Source organism: Ochotona princeps, chromosome 21, assembly GCF_030435755.1.
Source record: "Ochotona princeps isolate mOchPri1 chromosome 21, mOchPri1.hap1, whole genome shotgun sequence".
Lineage (NCBI taxonomy): Eukaryota > Metazoa > Chordata > Mammalia > Lagomorpha > Ochotonidae > Ochotona > Ochotona princeps.
The window spans coordinates 34639604-34657943 of NC_080852.1; the positions used below are offsets into that span (position 1 = coordinate 34639604).

The window sequence follows — 18340 nt, forward strand, 5'->3', positions numbered from 1 at the left end:
GGAGAGGCACTCCTTTGGCAGTCAGTCCCCTCAGCAAGCTCTCTGAACCCCTTCCGTGGCTGTGCATATAGTGCCGCTTCCATCCGATTACCTGGGCTAGGCTTGTCCTGCACACCAGTCTTGGGCCCAGCTTGCACTCTGCGTCTCATGCAGTGGTTGGTATTCGTTTAAGAGGAATGTAAAAGCCCTGGCAGGCCGCAGAGCCCCATCTTGTCTTGCTCAGAGCCTCCACCCCTACAGCCTCACGCCATACACTCACACTCTCCACTCAGGTCCCTCAAGCCCAGGCATCCCAGGGCCTTGGCACACACCACACCCACAGCCCGGAGGACCTGTCTCCCCCACCCCTGCCACTCACAGGACTCCCTCAAAACTCAATGAAAGAGGCACCTCTCTCAGAAATCTGCATTCCCATCCAACCCAGTACCAACAGAAGGTTTACACTTTTATATCCTGTCCATATGTAATTGTTAATTTTGGGCTTGTCTGTCCTATGTAAGAACTAACTCTTCTATGTCGAATTCTTAGCGGGACATGTAACAGAACTGATGTTCCAGGGGCAGGCACTGTGGTGCAGGGCGTTAAATCAGTTGGGAAACCTGCATTTCCTAGCAGTGTCCTGGATCTAGTCCCAGCTCTGCCTCCAATCCGGCTGCCTGCCTGTGTGCCTGGGAGGCAGCAGGTGGTGGCCCAAGTGCCATCCCCATGCCTGGCTGCTGACCTCAGTGGCTCAACCCCAGCTGGTGCAGGGATCTGGAGAGCAAACCAGTCAGTGGACGATCTCCATCCCTCACTGCCAGTCAGTGAATAAATACACTGAAAGATTTGCAAGAACGCAGGCTCCATCACTCCTTTGCGTTGTGAGCTTGCGGAAGCCACTTCACCTTGCCCACTGTACTTGTGCGCGCTAGTGCTCCCATTGGGATACCTTGATGATTTTGTTTTGTTTATTTTTAAAGATTTGTTTATTTATCTGAAAGGCAGAGTTAGAGTCTTCCATCTGCTGGTTCGGTCCCCAAATATCTGTAGCCGGGCCAATCCAAAGCCAGCAGGCAGGATCCACACCCAGGCCCTTGCCATGAGTGCAGTGGTCGGAGCACCCATCTTCCACTGCTTCCCCAAGGGCATTGGCAGGGAACTGGATCGAAGTGCAGCAGCTGGGACTTGAACAGGCACCCATAAGGGATGCCAGCACTGCAGGTGGCAGCTCTGCCCACCACACTGCAGCACTGGCTCCTCCATGTTCTAGTTTGTAAAATGTAAATACTTGCTTTGCAAGTTTGATCTGAGGAACAAATACATTATTTATTGTATATAAAGCACTTGATAACCAAATATTATATCCAAAGCGAAGAATGCAGTTAGGAAAGAATTTCAAGTCCTACTTTATTTCCATGTGGTCACACACGCCTTTAAAAAAGCTCATACACTCACAGAATATCCAGACATCAGGAAGGGCATGAAGCAGGGTGCTTACAGACTTAGGGGGGAAAAAATACCCCAGGCTTCAGAATCAAACAATACAAGTCAACTGTTGAAAATTTCTTTGTTCAAAACACAAAGATACTCTGTTATAAAGGGACTTGGGTTTAACAACTTAAAAAAAAAAATAGTAAGAACCAGGTTCCTTCTGCTGCCTGGCTTCTGCCCTGAAAGCCTTCTGCACATTGCAGCTGTAGCCGGGGCCAGCCTCCCCGCACTGCCTGCCCTCCCCGGGCCCAGCAGCAGCACCGTGGGCGGGGCCTACAGAGCATCCAAGATGTGGTCGATCTTGGTGACCAGCTCCTGACGCTTTCCCGAGATGAGCTTCTCATTGTCGACGTAGGTGTCCTTCTTGAGCTTGCCGGCCACCAGGCGCTCCGCTTCCACCGCCGACCTCAGCACCAGCTCCTTCACCTGTGCGTCCAGCTTCTGCACTTCACTCACCTAGCGAGGCAGCAGCAGGGCAGCACTGGAGAGTGACCGTCCACTCCAGCCCTTCAGCATCCCCACTGTCCCCCCATCACCCTGGAGTACATAGAAACCAGGCCCAAGTGCAGCCAGCAACACAGCGCCCCCGCCTGGGGCAGAGCAGCTGGCTGGGGAGGAGGAGAAGCCTGGGCTCCCAACCTGCAAACTGTTCCTTAAAGCCCTTCCACCACCCCAGGCCACATCAGGACAGGGTTCTAGGACTGAGCACAACACACGGGACCCCATGGGGACAGTGTCCTGGCACCGTCGGCTCCTGGTGGATGCACCATCTCTCCCTGCAGCTAATAGGCCTGGTGCCCTCATGAAGCTGACGATAAACACAGAACCACGTGACCAAGCACAGGTCCAGGAAGTGGCAGGTGCTTAGGAAAACTAATGTGGGAGACTGAGAGGGGGCACCAGGAGGGACAGGGAATTGGGGACGCTGAGGGGCACCTCTGTGAAGATGTCACTGTCCTCACAGCATGCATCAGATGACTCTGCATGTCACATGTGCTAAATTCATCTCAGGTTCTCACTGAAATACTACTGGCGTCCCCATCTTCCAGATGAGCAGGCTTGAAGATAAGTAACTCACCCAGAACTCCAGGCTGAATCAGAGCCTTTGCCTGGAGCCTGAGTTCTTACAGCACCCTGAGGCCTAATGCTACCTGGCCTACAGGCAAGGAAGCAGGTGCTCCCAGCACTGGCCCAGTACACAGACTGTGCTACTTAGCCCCATCTAAACCCAGCTCACAACGTAGACACCAAAACTTTGGGTTCCACTTTAAGAGCTGCAAGCACTGAGTGATCACCTGTGGCTGGCTGCCCGGTTTTAACCTGACGGAGCAGGGAAGCGGTGCTTGGGACACACATGTGCGCGCCCCTAACGTGAGCCCCGAACCTCGTGACCCCACGATGCCGGACGCTTACCCTGTCACACAGGTCGGAGCCCTCTGTCTTCAGCCTGGACTGCAGCAGTGCGATCTCACTGGTCAAGGCCTTGTGTTCCGTTTCCAGGCTCTTCTTGCCGCTATTGAGGGTGGAGACATCCCGGGACTGCTTGTACCTATTAATGGTCTCATCAAAGTGGCGGTAGAGGCCTATCCTCTTGTTGACCAGGGTCAAGACCTGCTCTGTGATGCAAGCCACTTTCATTCGTGCTTCTGCGGCCGGATCCTGGAGGAGGGAGATGTTGTTACCGTGTGTGAAGACACCCAGGCTTGAGCCTTCTGTCTCCCAAAGAACACCCTCCAGCAGCAGCCAGACAAGAGGCACCATCTTACAGGCAAAAATCAACCCCTGCTGACATTTAATCTGGGCCAGACAGGGACATCAAGGTGAGGCTGCCGCTTCGTGAGTCTGGTAGGACAGGAGGATAAGTATGAACAAGGACAGGAATGGCATGAACTGGTGACCAGAGACAAATGCCAGCACTTCTCCAGTGAGACTTAGCAGAGGCCACAGTGAGAACTATTGCCCACGGCACCACAGGCTGGCTGGCCAGGGTCAGAGGTCACCCCCGAGGGTACCTTGGTGATGGAAAAGTCCAGGCGGACGTAGATGATGACGGTGAAGAAGAGGATGTAGAAGGCCGCCACCACCAGCAGGGGCTCCTGCAGCATGAGCACCTTGTTGAACGTGTAGTGGACCTGCGGGAGGAGAACCAAGACAGCACTGCCCTGCGCTGCAGGGACACAGGAAGCCAGCCTTCCCAGGCACTGCGTGGCCCAGCCAGAGGCAGCTACAGGCCAGGACGAAAGGAAGGTCCGCAGCCCTGTGTTCTCTGAGCAGGAAGGCCCGGAGGCCGACAGGGCAGCCACTCACCACGATGTCCTGAATGTGCTGTTCCACCAGGTTTTTCTTGTAAGCCACAATCACAGGGCGGCCAAATGTGTCCAGGTAGGTGTAGTGCAACTCATCTGGGGAACGGCTGATCTCGTAGGGACTGTCAACTTGGATGTTCCTAGAGGCCAGTGGGAACAAGAGAGCCTCAGCCGAGCGCCCTGACAAGCCAGGTGGTAGCACAGAGAACTGTGAGGTCACAGAGGTCCCACCCTTCCACTCGGCTTCCCTGCTGGTTTTCCTGATTGCCACTGCGCAGTGCTGAGAATGACAGCAGCTCCGGCTAAGCCAGCAGCTGGCTCGGCCGCCCTCCACTCAGCTGTGGACAAGCTATCAGCCCATCCGAGTCACCCTGCTGACTCCACCTGGGCATTCTACCCAGAAAGTCTCCTGGGATCTGAAGAGACCCTCAGGAGTTATTTCAAAGGCTCTTTCTCCAGCCATGAATGACAGCTGCGTCCAAGGGCTGGTGACCTGGATTGTTTTTCTGTCTAGGCCCCTGTCCCTTCTGGTCAAGAACATACCTTAAGTTTGCTTGGAGGAGCTATTCTTCCCCCATGGAATGTTCTCCCCAGAAAGAACAATCAGGGCCCAGTGCGGTAGTCTAGCAGCTAAAGTCCTTGCCTTGCACGCGCCAGGATCCCATATGGGCACCGGTTCTAATCCTGGCAGCCCTGCTTCCCATCCAGCTCTCTGTGGCCTAGGAAAGCAGTCGAAGACAGCCCATGGCCTTGGGACGCTGCACCTGCATGGGAGACCCAGAAGAGGCTCCGGGCTCCTGACTTCAGATCGGCACAGCTCCGGCCGTTGCTGCCACTTGGGGAGTGAATCAACAGATGGAAGATCTTCCTCTCTGTGTATCTGACTCCCCCTCCCCCCCAAAAAAGAAAAGAACAATCAAAGTGCATGCCATCTGGGTGAGAAGAGCAGATGCGTGAGCCAGGGAGACGCCCCCTCTGCAACATCATCTATAAAACACACAGGCCACAGACAAGTGTCTGCACTCAGGGCAGCTGCGCTGTGCGTGCCCACCTCTTCCTGCACTGGGATCCTGCAAGGCTTAGCTCCTCCTTTCCAAAGCCTGGTTTCTGAACTTCTGTCACTCTATGATACAGCCTTCACCTTCCAAATACAATCTCTTGAAATGAGCAAAGGCAGTCTCTACTGTTTGAACTCATGGAACCTTGCTATGCCATCTGGACCGATCCTTTTCTGGCCTGACAAAGCCCAGGGAAAATAGAGGCACAATGCATTCTTCCACAGTCTGCCAGCCCTGCACAGGGTGCCCCAGGGTGCACTCCTTCCTACTGCTTTATCACAGGCCACCGCTCTGGCTTGTTGAAGACTTCGGATCTGAAGCCTGTCACATGAAGATACCAGAAGTAAACCACATGTCTCCATTTCAGCCTAACTTAGGCCGTGCCTTCACCAGAAGGTTCCCTGTGGGCTTCCCAGTGCAGAGGGTATAGGTGCCCATGGAGAGGTCCCAGGGGAGCGATGGGGTGCAGAGGAAGAAACACTGGCACTCACTTGGCTCCTTCGGGCAAGATGATCTTCACAGTCAGAGAATCTATCACCTGCTCGTCAAACACGTGGTCCACAAACCTCATCTTCAGGGCATACTGGTCACCTGAGGGTCAAACAGGCCACACAACAACGTGACGACACAAGGCAGGGCAGCAGGGCAGCAGCACAGGGCCAGGGGAGTGCTCGCCTCCCACAGAAGGCAGGGACACCATCCTTGGGATGGGCGCTGTGGCACAGCACTGCACGGCATGGCTATGATGCCTATGTGCCTTCTCAGGGTATCTGGTTCAACTCCTAGCTACTCCACTACCCATCCAGCTTCCTGAAGGCTCAGGTCACCAGGTCCCTGTCATCCCCTGGGAGACACAGAGACTTCTGGGCTCCTGCTATCAACCTGGCCCATCTGTGACGTGGCAGGCATTTGGAGAGTCAAGCAGCCGATCAAAGTAACTCTATCATCCTCTCTCTTACACACACTCGGTGTGTGTGTGTGTGAGAAAATAACTCAGTGGACCAGCAGACCCTAGCACGACACAGAAGGTGGCATAGCTGACATTCTGGAGCTGCTCCAATTTCCCACAAGGACAACTCTGCAGTAAAGTGCACAGGCTGTGTTTCCAACAAAACTAAGTAACAGGGCATCGCCACAACGTCCACAGCCCAAGGGGTCAGGGGACAGCCGGTCAGGCCACAGGCCCTGCAAGTGATGGACAGTGCAGCAGGAAGGCTGAGGACTGAAGGACCCCAAGAGACAGCAGGCCTGTCCTGGATGTCAGGGCAGCCAAGGTGGGCAGCGAGACACGAACCAAGGAGTTGTGTCCTGCCTTGCAGGCCAGTGCGCCTGTAGGAACTTGTGTGGTCTAGAAGGTTCTAACAGAACCCCCTTCCGGACAGTGCCCTGCAGTGAGAGGATGCGGAGCGGAGTCCGCGTGCAGCACGACAGGGCCAAGCCTCACTCAGGGAGCCATGTGCTGTTTGGTACTTGAGTAAAACCACAAAGATCTAAAAGGTACCAAAATCCATCCCAAATCAGATCTTCTTCTAAAGTACACACTAAAAATGAGCAAAAGGTAAGTGTAAGGATGCCCTCACTTTTGATTTTCAAAGACTGATTTATTTTACTTAAAAGTCAGAGTTTCAGAGAGAAACAGAGATCTTCCATTCGCTAGGTCACTCCCCCAGTGCTCACAATGGTTGGTTCAAAGCTGGGATCCAGGAACTTTTTCTGGATCTCCCACACGGGTATGCAGGTGCCTAAGGCCTTTGGTCATCCTCCACTGCTTTCCCAGGCCATTAACAAGGAGCTGGATTGGAAGTGGGGCAGCTGGGATTTGAATCAGCACCCATGTGGGACACTGAAGCTGCAGATGGAGGATGAATGTGCTAAGCCACCACACCGATCCCGGGATGCCCTCTTAGAAGACAGTGTGTGTGTCATTGTAAAGACTTGTTTTGATTTCCTAGAAGGGCCAAGTTGGAGTGAAGAAGGGGAGACAGAGAAGTCTGAAGGCTTTCATCTGCTGGTTCACTCTCCAAATGGCCACAATGGCCAGGGCAGGGCCAGACCCAAACCAGGAGCTCCATCCAGGTCTAATGACATAGATGACAGGAACCATCCTGGCCGATCTTCCGATGCTTGTCCCAGGCCTTAAGCAGGGATCTGGATTGGAAGTGGAGTGACAGGGACATGAACTAGTGCCCACAGGGGGGCTGGTGCCATGGTGTAGCAGGTAACGCTGCTTTACAGGACACCAGCCCCAATAACATGCACTTTAAAAATTATGTGTGTGGGGCTCGGCAGCGTGGCCTGGTGGCTAAGGTCCTCGCCTTGATCCCATATGGCCGCTGGTTCTAATCCCGGCAGCTCCACTTCCTCTCTATCTCTCCTCCTCTCAGTATATCTGACTTTGTAATAAAAATAAAATAAATCTTAAAAAACAAAAATTATGTGTGCAACAGATAAAATTGTCACTTGTGATGCTGGCATCCCATACAAATGCTGGTTTAAATCCTGACTGTTCCACTTTAATCTAACTCCTTCCTAATGCTCCTGGGAAGGGAATGGAGGATGGCTCAAGGGGGACTGGGAAGAAGCTCGGTCTGGGCATGGCTCAGCATTGGGCGTTGCAGCCATTTCAGAGGGAATTCTGCCCTTCAAATAAATAAATCTTTAAAAGAGAGAGAGAGAGAGAGAGAACCAGGGACAGGTGTTTGGCCTAGCAGTGAAGAAGCTGGTCAGGCTACCCGGGTCCCTGAACAGCTGCACCCTCGCCTCACCCTAGCTGCTGCGGAAAACATTTTTTTCATCGCTCTGCCTTGAAAAAAAGTTCCTGACATCCCAGCCTTACCCAAGAATGACAGTGGCAGACACTTTGTCCATCCATAAGGACTAGCAGCTGTATTATTTGGGGGGACAGGGGGAGAGGGACTGAGGCTGGGAATGCCAAAACTGTAAAGATGAAGTTAGTGTCTTCTTACTATTGATGACTGACCCAGATTGTAGAGGTATTCATAGCTGGGGAGGTTGTAGCCGACAATATAATGCGTCTTCCACCCGCCAAAGAGAGGGAAGCGGGGCCGGATTTCCATCTCTACGGAGTCATCCAAAATGAGGAGGTGGCTGGTGGACACGTTGCCGATCTCATCGCGGTAGTAAACATCCTGAGCGGCGGCAGGGAGGATGGTCTGCAAGACAGCGGGCACCCCTCTAAGGATGCACAGCCTCCCTGGAGGGCCCCCGGAAGGCGGACAACGCGTTGTGCACCCAGATCTGTATGACTGCCCAAACCAGAAACAACCAGAAAGCCTAACCTGCCCCCCAAAGGGTCGACTACAGCTACTAAATCAAGGGTGCTAAGCAGCCAACTCATTCGGACCAGTAAATAATGAAGAGAATTGTGAATACAGAGCAAGACAGAAATGATCTTGCAAACCACACTGCAGAATTGCATGAGTTAGGTGGCAGGGTTGGGGTTGCTCCACCTAACAGCGTTTACAGCAGCTTCCAGCTTGGCACCTGCTTTGACAATGAGGAAGAAGGAATGTAACTCCTCTCTTCACACAGTGAGCCCTCCCCAACACGTCAGCACATGAATATGTATGTAAGATTCCACTGTCACACAAACATACAGCTGCACATGCAATACCATCACGCCGTGCTTCTGTTTGAGCGCTGTGAATACATTTTTCCTTTTTTTCTGCGCAAAGTTTCTCTTAAAAACAGGGTTCACTTCCATAAAGGGGAGATTTTTATTTTTTAAAAGTTCTGTCATTTTCATATGACTATGATTCAATTATTTAAAACTATCAGTCAGTCCCTACCTGTATTTAGCTAGTTCCCAGTGCAAAGGTGAAGGACAAAGCCGTGCCTGTGCCACACTGCCAGCCAAGCGGGCATACCTTGAAGGAGCGGATGGAGGAGATGCCGCTGTCCGGCTGCCGCTGGTAATCGTAGCGCGAGAAGGGCCCCTTGAGCACCGCGCCCGTGTGCTTCAGGTCCACGTTTTCTTCCACAGCAATATTCCCCCAGTGAGAAACCTCGATGACTCGGGCCATGGTGGTGATGGTCAGGAAGGGGCTGTTGTTCTCGTAGTGTACTTTAAACGTATCCTGCGGAGGAAGGAGACAGGCACTTCTCAGCCTAGTGCAAATCCAACTCTTCAGACACACCTGCACTTCAGCACACAATGATTAGATGATCATTAGCTGATATATCAACATGTCCAAATGTTATTTAACTGGGATATTTTACAGCCTTGGGGAAAAATTGTATATACATATAAAGCACTTATTTGATCTTTTATTGGAAAGGCAAATTTACAGAGAGAAGGAGAAATGGAGAAAAAGATCTTCTATCTGCTGGTTCATTCCCCAAGTGCCCACAGCAGCTGGAGCTGGAGCCTATCTGCAGCCAGGAGCCAGGAGCCACTTCTGGGTCTCCCACACCGGTGTACGATGGCTTTGGGCCATCTTCCGTTGCCATTCCAGGACACAAGCAGGGAAACAGAGCAGAAGTGGAGCAGCCAGGGCAGGAGCCAGCACCCACATGGGATCCTGGGGCTTGTAAGGGAGGAGGATTAACCAATCAAGCTATTGTGCCAGGCTTTAATTTACACACACACACACGTAAGGATTTAGCCACTGAGTCATTGCAATGGGCCCCCTAGTGTATGTGTGTATATATATATATATATATATATATACATATATATACACATATATATATATGAAGATTTTTTTATGGGCTCGGCGTGGTAGCCTAGCGGCTAAAGTCCTTCCTCGCCTTGCACACACCGGGATCACATATGGGTGCCATTTCTAATCCCTGCAGCCCCAATTCCCTTCCAGCTCCCTGCTTGTGGCCTGGGAAAGCATTTGAGGACGGCCCAAAGCCTAGGGACTCTGCATCCACGTCAGAGACCTGGAAGAGGGTCCTGGCTCCTGGCTTCAGGTTGGCTCAGTTCGGCCATTGCAGCCACTTAGGGAATGAATCCTCAGATGGAAGATCCTTCCTCTCTGTGTATCTGACTTTCCAATAAAAATAAAATAAATCTTAAAAAAACGTTTTTTTATGGAGTCAGCATGGTGTAGTGGATCAAGGCGCAGCTTGTGACGCCAGTATCCTATATGGGCACCAATTCATGTCCCAGCAGCTGCACTTACAGTCCAGCTCCCTGCTAATCACCTAGGAAAGCAGCAGACGATGTTTCAAGTGCTTAGACCCCTGCACCTACGTGGGAGACCTGGAAGCAGCTCCTAGCTGCTGGCTTCAGCCTGGCCCGGCCCTGGCTGTTGCAGCCGCCTGGGGAGTGTCTGTATCTCTGTCTGTATATTAACCCCCTTTGTAACTCTACCTTTGAAATCAATAAGCACTTTCTCTTTTTGAAGTATATGCTTATTTATCTGAAAGGCAGAAAAGCCAAGATGAGGGAAAAAGCCTGACAGACTGACTACTTAACTGCCCAAATGGCTAAACGGCTAGCACCGTGCCTGGCTACACGGCGCTAGGGTCCAACGGTTGGCATGATGCTAGACACAAGCCAGGCGCCAACAGCTTCTGCAGCTCGCCCATGTGTGAGGCAGGGGTCCAAGCATGTCGCTGGAAACAACCAGGACACAAATGAGCGCTCATGCGATGCGGGCGTTGCAGACAGCAGCTTTAACTGTTCAACCACAATGCTGGCCCCACTGGATAGTCTTTGTTATGTAACTCAAACCATGGAATCCTGTTCACTTATTCACATTCAAAAGTTAGGCTAAAAAAACAGTTCTTAAGGGGTGGCCATTTGGCACAGCAATTAAGCCCCTGCATCCCAGGCTGCAGTGCTGGGCTTGAGTTCTGCTTACACCATTTCTGGTTCTATCGTCCTGCTAATGTGCAGCCGGGGAGCAGCGGATAACAGCCCAGGTACCTGGGTCCCCATCACCCTCAGGGAGACCCAGACTGAATCTGCAGGCTCTGACTACAGCTGGCATTTGGGCAGTGAACCAACAGATGGAAGGTATGTCTGTATCGACCTCTGAAATTAACAACATCAAAAATCCTACAAAAATGATCCCAAAATTATTTCAGACTTTACCCACTCTCCACAAGACCACAGCAGCCTCCCAACCAGGGATCAGTCCGCAGGTCGCTGCTCGAAGCAGCCAGAGAGGGCGGTCAGTCCCCCACAACCCACCTGACTGTAGGCAGGGATGTCTTTGAAAGGACCATAGTCCAGGAGGTCCTCTGAGCGCGTGGGGTTTCCCAGCTTGGTGTAGCTTTCCACGTTCCGGGAGGCAAGCTTCACACGCATGGTTTGTGTCTTTGTTGGATAAGGAGAGTAGAAATAATGGTTGCCCTCAAACACCACAAACTGCTTCTCAGATTGGGTGATCTGAGTTGGATATGGCTGAAGCACATGGGTGTAGACTGTTTCCACCACAACTGAAACCTTGGCCCCAGGATCCAGGGCGACTGGGAGCTTGACGGTGAAGAATCTACCACTATTGGAATAATGAGGCAAGAGAATTAATAGACATTAAGGAAACGAAACACGGAGCCAACAGTTCAAAGTCCAGTAAGTTGAAGAAACCACCTGTACTCTGTCAGGTCTTTCAAGGCAAACGTCCTGGTAAATGAGCACAGAGCTAACTCGACATCCGTGAGGCTAACAGTTAACACAGTCTAGCACAGCCACACAGCATGACATGGGCAGTCACTGAGGCGCACCTGAGGGACAAACGTTTGGTGCCACCTGCGATGCCTGCCTCCCCTACACAGTTCCTAGGTTGGAGTCCCAGCCCCACTTCAAACTGGAGCATCCTGCTGATGCGCGCTCTGGAAGGCCGCAACAGATGCGTTCAAGCACTGCAGTGCCTGCCCCCCACGGGGAAACCCACGTGGAGTTTGAAGTTCCTGGCTGTTGTTGGCTTCTTCTGGGATGAACTAGCAAATCTCTGTAGTTTGTTTTTTTTTTTTTTCCAAATTCATTAATTGGAAAAGAAAAACTTTTGGATCTAAACAGAGCCATACTGACACAGGAAGATGTCCACCTAGAATGCAACAAAATGTGGCACATTCAAAATTTTCTTTTGTAATTTCTTACTTTCATTTGTATTTATTCATTGGAGAGGCGGAGAGGTAGCAGAGAAAACAACGTGTCATCCGCTGGTTCCCTCGCCACATGCCTGCAACAGCCAGGGACGGGCCGGAAATGCAACTGAGGGCCCCGCACAGGCCCAGGGCACGCAGTCACTGGAGCCACCACCACTGCTTCCCAGGGGCTGAACTAGCAGAAGGCTGGAATGAGGAGCTGGGGCAAGACACTGAGTCCACGCACCCCGCCTTGGCAGCTCGGTAAGCATCTTCACTGCTGGCCAAACGTCCAGGCCTCGTGTTTGCCCCTACAGAATGGTAACTGTCTCGGAGTGAGAGGACAGCTTCATTTTGTTATCTTATTTTCCAATTTAAAATGAGTTTATCATTCTAATAATCATAAAAACATGAAGCTACTAACTAGTCTCAAAGCTAAATTTGTAGGTATTAAATAAAAACAAATCTGAGGGCCTGGTGCGATAGAGTAGTGGTTAAAATCCTCGCTTTGAATGCTCTGGGATCCCGTATGGTCACCAGTTCTAATCCCGGCAGCCCCACTTCCCATCCAGCTTCCTGCTTGTGGCCTGGGAATGCAGTTGAGGACGGCCCAAAGCTTTGGGACCCTGCACCTGTGTGGGAGACCCAGAGGAAGCTCCTGGCTCCTGGCTTCAGATTGGCTAAGCCCAGCCATTGTAGCCACCTGGGGAGTAAACCATCAGACAGAAGATTTTCCTCTCTCTCCTCTTCTCTGTATATCCGCCTTTCCAATAAAAATAAATAAATCTTAAAACAAATCTGAGTTCTAGGCCAGGAGACCAATTTTTGGTAGATTCAGAAATCCTTACTGAAAGCCATGTTCCCACAGTGTGTGTCCTTAAAGGCTAAAACAGATCACTTCTCCCACTACAACCTTACAGAACTCTGTATCTTACTTCTACTCAAAATAAAACAAATCCTGTATCTCCTCTAAATCTTAGCTTTCCAAGTCCCAAATCTACTTCTCGTCTTGGGCTGTAATCTTAACTTTCCAGATCATGAGCCAACTCCACTGACTATTCCACAGACAATTCAACATTCATGATCCCAATTCCCTAACGTTAAAACCTCGTCCATCTGGGGCTGGCTTCACTGCACAGCAGGCTACCCACAGTGCTAGCATCCCACGTGGGCACCGGTTCAAGTTCAGGCTGTTACACTTCTCACTCAACTTCCTGCTAAAGACCTGGGAAAGCAGGGGAGGATGGCCCAAGTCCCTGGGTCCTTACACCCATGTGGGAGACCCAGAAGAAGCTTGTGGCCTCCTAGCTTCGCACCAGCCCAGCTCTGGCCATTGCAACCACTTTGGGAATGAACCAGCAGATGGAAGTTCTTCTGTCTCTCCCTTTGACCTTCTGCCTCTTAAAAAAAAGTCTTAAACAAAACAAACAAAAACACACACAAAGCCAGAACCATAAACAGACTGGATCCTCAAACAGCCTCCAATAGGGGGACAAATCTCCTGTGTTTACCAAGGGAAGGAATTTTAATAGCCACTTATTGAAGGCTGACCCTCAGGCCCAATATCCTTAGGTCTAGCGAGCTGCCTATTTCATGCACTCTGAGGCTGAGACAGAAAAATCAAGGCACTCATACGTTAAAATGGGCCCCTTAGTCCAATACAGCAAGCCACAGCTTGCAACACGCCATCCAGTTTCGGCATCTCATAATGCAAATGCCAGGCTACTTTACATGCACACACTTCTCATATGTCCAGGTTCCTTCCTTCGTTCAGTTACAGGAACTTTCTTTTTGCTTTTTCTTTTCTTACCTACACAGGTTCTTGTCTTCCTACCTGAGAGTGACTCCCAGCTTCATCCTGGCCCAGCCCTGGCTGTTGAACATTTGCAAAGTGAACCAGGGAATGCAAGATTTCTTTCTTCCGCTTGCTCACTCTCTCTCTCTCTCCCCCCCCTTCTTTTCTTCCTCCACCTCATCTGTTCAACTAGTGTTTCCATGCCTTATGCATACCATGCAAAACACTGGTAGCCTTTGAAGCTGGCTCACAGGACAGCTTTATATAATTTGTCCTGCCTTTTATGTGTATTTGACAAATATTCTTAATTATTTTAAAATCAAACCACTAAGGCCAGGCCCCATGCTGGGGGCTGTGACTGGCCGCAGCCCAGGCCCAGCTCCACAGGGTTCAATCTCCCCCAAAGGCCTGCGAGCATGGGGGGCTGGGGAGGGAGAGGACTCCCTGCCCCTGGGGGAGAAGCCGCTTGCTCACAGAGTGAGTCGTCCCCCCTCCACTGGGGCAGGGGATGGAGGGGGTGGGGATCCTTACACTTATGTGGATTACAGAGACTTTGCTCAGGGATGGAAAGTAACCCTAGCAACAGCAGGTGCCACTGCTCCAGGGACTCCAAGGTCAGCATCAGTGGTCAGGAAACACAGGGTCCGTTACAGCCCGGGGCTTGCTGCTGCCTAGTATGCAAGTTATAAGTCTCTAATACTCCAAGTCTGACCCTCCCGGAGCAGCGCTCCTGACCTCGGATCCCAGGCCTGACACGGCGACGTTCAACGAATGGCAGACCCAGCCGCTATGGGCCCACTCACCTTCTGCCCTTAATCTTGGTTTCTCGTACTTCCAGATTGTTTTCCTCCTCATCTTCTCCCTTCACCTGCATCAAAGAAAGGCAGGTTATTGCTGTGCCTTTTGGTTTCTAAATTGTGAGCAAATAACCAGCTTTTTCAGAATATCCACATTAATTATTCAAATGACCAGAACTTTCTGAAGATTGAATGTTGATTTCAGCAACATTTTTTTGTATCTGAAACACAAAGACTTCCTTTTGCAAAGATTAAGTGGCAGTATAAGCTCTGTAAACATACAGCGTTTTCCTCAATCATCAAATACACACACATAGATCAGATTTGCAAATACTTTTTTTCAAAAAAGATTTATCTATTTTCATTTGAAAGAGAAGAAGAGAGAGAAAGAAAAATCTTTCATCTGCCTGTCAACTCTTCAAATGGTCTCAACAGCCAGGGCTGGGCTGGTCTGAAGCCAAGAGCCTCATCTGGGTCTCTCCTGCAGGTACAGGGGCCCAAGCACTTAGGCGTCCTCCACTGCCTTCCCAGGCACAGCAGCAGGGAGCTGGACTGGAAGTGGAGGAGCCGGGATTCAAACCAGTGCTCATGTAGGAAGCCGCCTTCTCAGGTGGAGGCATGCTTCCCTATGCCACGGGTGCTGTTGCCTCAAAATGCTTCTCAAAGGCTTCTTCCTGGGCGTCGTCTTCTTCATATACGTTCAGATATGAATGTGCACAGAAAATAAATACTTCCTGCTAATCCCCTTAGGGGTGGCAACAGCAGAGGGGCTCCTAGCTTCTGTCTGGCCCAACCCTGCCTGTTGCAAGCCTTTGGGGAGAGAACCAGGGAATGGAAGATGGCTCTCGCTCTCTGCAACAGTTCCTAGTGAATACAAACTTGAATACTTGAAACCTGTCAAAACCCGATTCTTGTGGATGAAGTCTAACAGGAGGTACCTACATTGGACTAGAAACTGAATTAGAGGAACGAAATTCATTGGAAGACATTTATTCGTCCTCCACATGGGCGACAGAGCTGGGTGCATGCCAGGACCTTGCGAGGCACCCCTCCTAAGTGTCGCAGACTGGAGGTGCAGCTGATTGGGCGCAGGACGCCAGAGCGGGGCCAGCAGCTGCCAGGCTCAGGGCAAGCCCATGGGAGGGTCGCCCGCCGGACCCGAGCAGCTGCCCACGAGAGCGGCGGCCCGCAGAAGCTGCTAACGCTGACGTGTCCGAGTCAGCCCAGCGTGCGCGCACAGGCCGCGGGAGAACTTGGGTCCCGGCAGCCCCCCGGGCCTCTGGCGGGTCCTGGACCATTTCACAGACACCCCCAAACAACCCACCCCAGGCTCACACCCAGAGGCTGAGAGGGACGCGATCAGGGTACGCCGATCAGCGCTCCGGGAGCAGGAAGTGCCCGTCGGGGTTGGAGGCGCGGTCCCACCCGCACTCACCTGCACACCGAGGTGAGCCAAGCGGGCCTCGAGCTCGGGCTCCAGAGCCAGGAGGAAGGAGGCGGCTCGAGACGAGGAGCCGCCGCCCGGGTGCGCCAGGACGATCTCGGCGGTCACCTTGGCCAGGTGGCTACTCAAGTCCACCGTGCGCTTCACGTCTTCATTGATGAGCGACGGTGTCTCCGAAGAGGCGCTGCCGGACCCTGGGGCGCAGGCCCCGAGGATCAGGAGCAAAAGCCAGCAGGCGGCGGGCGCCTCCATGACCAGGACAGTGGCAGCGCCTGGACGGCCTGGGCCGCCGCCTCCCCGCCTCCCGCCACCACGCAGCCGCTCATTGGGCGCTGGCTGGCGCCACAAGATGGCGGCGCCCGGCGGCGAAGGACCCCGTCTCCAGGGCAACCGGGCTGTTCGCCGAGCACCTGCCGGCAGGCGCTGCTCCGAGCTTTTGTTTCGGGACCTTGGTGTGCTTGCCACAGGCCCTGGCTTTTTCTTTCTTTTTTATTTATTTATTTGTTTGTTTGTTCTTATTGGAAGGACAGATATACAGGGAGGAGGAAACAGAGAGGAAGATCTTCCGTCTGATGGTTCACTCCCCAAGTGGCCTCAACGGCCAGTGCTGCGCCAATCCGAAGCCAGGAGCCAGGAACCTCCTCCGGGTGTCCCACATAGGTGCAGGGTCCCAAAGCTTTCGGCTGTCCTCGACTGCTCTCCCAGGCCACAAGCAGGAGCTGGATGGGAAGTGGAGCTGCCGGGATTAGAACCGGCACCCATATGGGATCCCGGGGCATTCAAGGCGAGGACTTTAGCCGCTGGGCCACGGCGCTGGGCCCCACTATAATTTTTTTTTTAAGATTTTATTTATTTTTATTAGAAAGGCAGATATTCATAGAGGAGGCGAGACAGAGAGAAAGATCTTCCGTCCGATGATTCACTCCCCAAGTGAGCGAAACGGGCCGGTGCGCGCCGATCCAAAGCCAGGAACCAGGAACCTCCTCCAGGTCTCCCACACGGGTGCAGGAACCCAAGGCTTTGGGCCGTCCTCGACTGCTTTCCCAGGCCACAAGCAGGGAGCTGGATGGGAAGTGGAGCTGGCGGGATACAAATCGGTGGCCGTATGGGATCCTGGCCCATTCAAGGCAAGGACTTTAGCCGCTAGGCCATCGCTGTTCCGTTCTTCACAACCAGTAGCATCCAAGGTCAAGGCCTCCCATCCCCATTCTGGTGACCCTGCCTGGCCGGGTTACTTTCTGCTTCTCTCACGGTCACTGACAAATGGAAAAGCAAACACTCCTGTCTTAGTCGCCGTGTGAAGACAGCACGTGGCTGACACTAACGTGAAATTTATCCATTCCCAGTAACTCAATCCAGAACAGATGATAGCTCCTGTGACGGGAACCCAGAGCCGTTCGTCCCGTCTCTACCAGGGGTTTGAGGCGCTGGCAGGGAGACGGCTAGGTACTGTTAAACCCGAGGGGGCGATGGTCAGGGGCCCCTCGCCCCACGACAAACGGAGTCCTCTGGCAGACACGAGACAGGAGACTAAGAGATGTAATTACGTATGAGGCAAGGTTTATTTTACACGGGCTCATGGGCGCTCCCGCTTGATTGAGTAAGGAGTCGCGCCGAGTTGCACAAGCTGGGTCTTTTTATAGGATATGGGAAGCAGGAAGCGGGGTTATAGAAGCAGATGTATAGTTATAGGGATCTCATTGGCACTTTTAAGTCACACAAGGTTATGATTGGTATAGGAGTTGTCCTTGCTTAAAGCAGTCTTTAAGAATGACTCAATGTCTGAGAAATGGAAACTTATTTTTTTTTTTGTAAAATAGAAACTTGGGAAACTGAAGTTTACTGTTTCTAGTTCTTGGAAAGTACTTAACGGCTCCTAGTTTTTTATCTTGTAAGGTCTTCTGTCGCTCCTTATTTTATAAGGTCTTTTGTCTGTAGGCATCCTATTGACTTTTTTTTGTTGGAGTTAAATTTGGGCTCTACAGTACCAGTTAGGGTTGTAATGGTTGGGTCAAAGAAGGCACTACGGGCATTCTTCCTTCTGGCTGCTTCACTAGCTCCAAGTACGCAGGCGCAAGTCCCGCCTCCGCCCAACGGCTCCCCCTCCCCTCCGCACTCCACGCCACCTCTCACCGCGCAGGCTCACATCTGGATCAGGAAGTGAGCCCAAGTCTCGCGGGATTCCCCGTGACCCTAGCAGGCCTGGAAGGACGGACGGCTTGTGGTGCTACGGCGCGGCCACCAGAGGGCGCGGGAGTCGCCATGTTGGCTCGAAGCTTGGCTGGGCGCGTCAGCCGGACGGCTCCGGAAACGAAAAGGCTTTGCCGTACAAGATGGCTGCCTTCCTGTGAGCACGAAAGGCGGGGAGACGGCCGTGACTGTGGGGAGCATGGCAAGCTTGAGGGCAG

General features: G+C 52.2%; 1 protein-coding gene across 1 annotated transcript; it reads right to left on the bottom strand.

The window, feature by feature from the left end:
• Positions 1-1356: 1356 nt before the first annotated feature.
• Positions 1357-16288, bottom strand: RPN1 (ribophorin I). The gene is made up of 10 exons (XM_004581342.3): positions 15924-16288; positions 14495-14559; positions 11001-11307; positions 8722-8931; positions 7815-8007; positions 5326-5425; positions 3778-3916; positions 3483-3602; positions 2884-3129; positions 1357-1926 (listed from the first exon to the last, which is right to left on the bottom strand). The coding sequence occupies exons 1-10, from the start codon at positions 16182-16184 to the stop codon at positions 1744-1746; spliced, it is 1824 nt and encodes a 607-aa protein (XP_004581399.2). The 5' UTR covers positions 16185-16288; the 3' UTR covers positions 1357-1743.
• Positions 16289-18340: the final 2052 nt, after the last annotated feature.

Coding starts and splice junctions, on each gene's coding strand:
- RPN1 (XM_004581342.3), bottom strand. CDS start 16,184: ATGGAGGCGCCCGCCGCCTGCTGGCTTTTGCTCCTGATCCTCGGGGCC. Junction 8,932..11,000: donor ACATCCCTGCCTACAGTCAG/GTGGGTTGTGGG, acceptor CTTCCTCCGCAG/GATACGTTTAAAGTACACTA. Junction 3,603..3,777: donor AGCACATTCAGGACATCGTG/GTGAGTGGCTGC, acceptor CTCCTCCCGCAG/GTCCACTACACGTTCAACAA.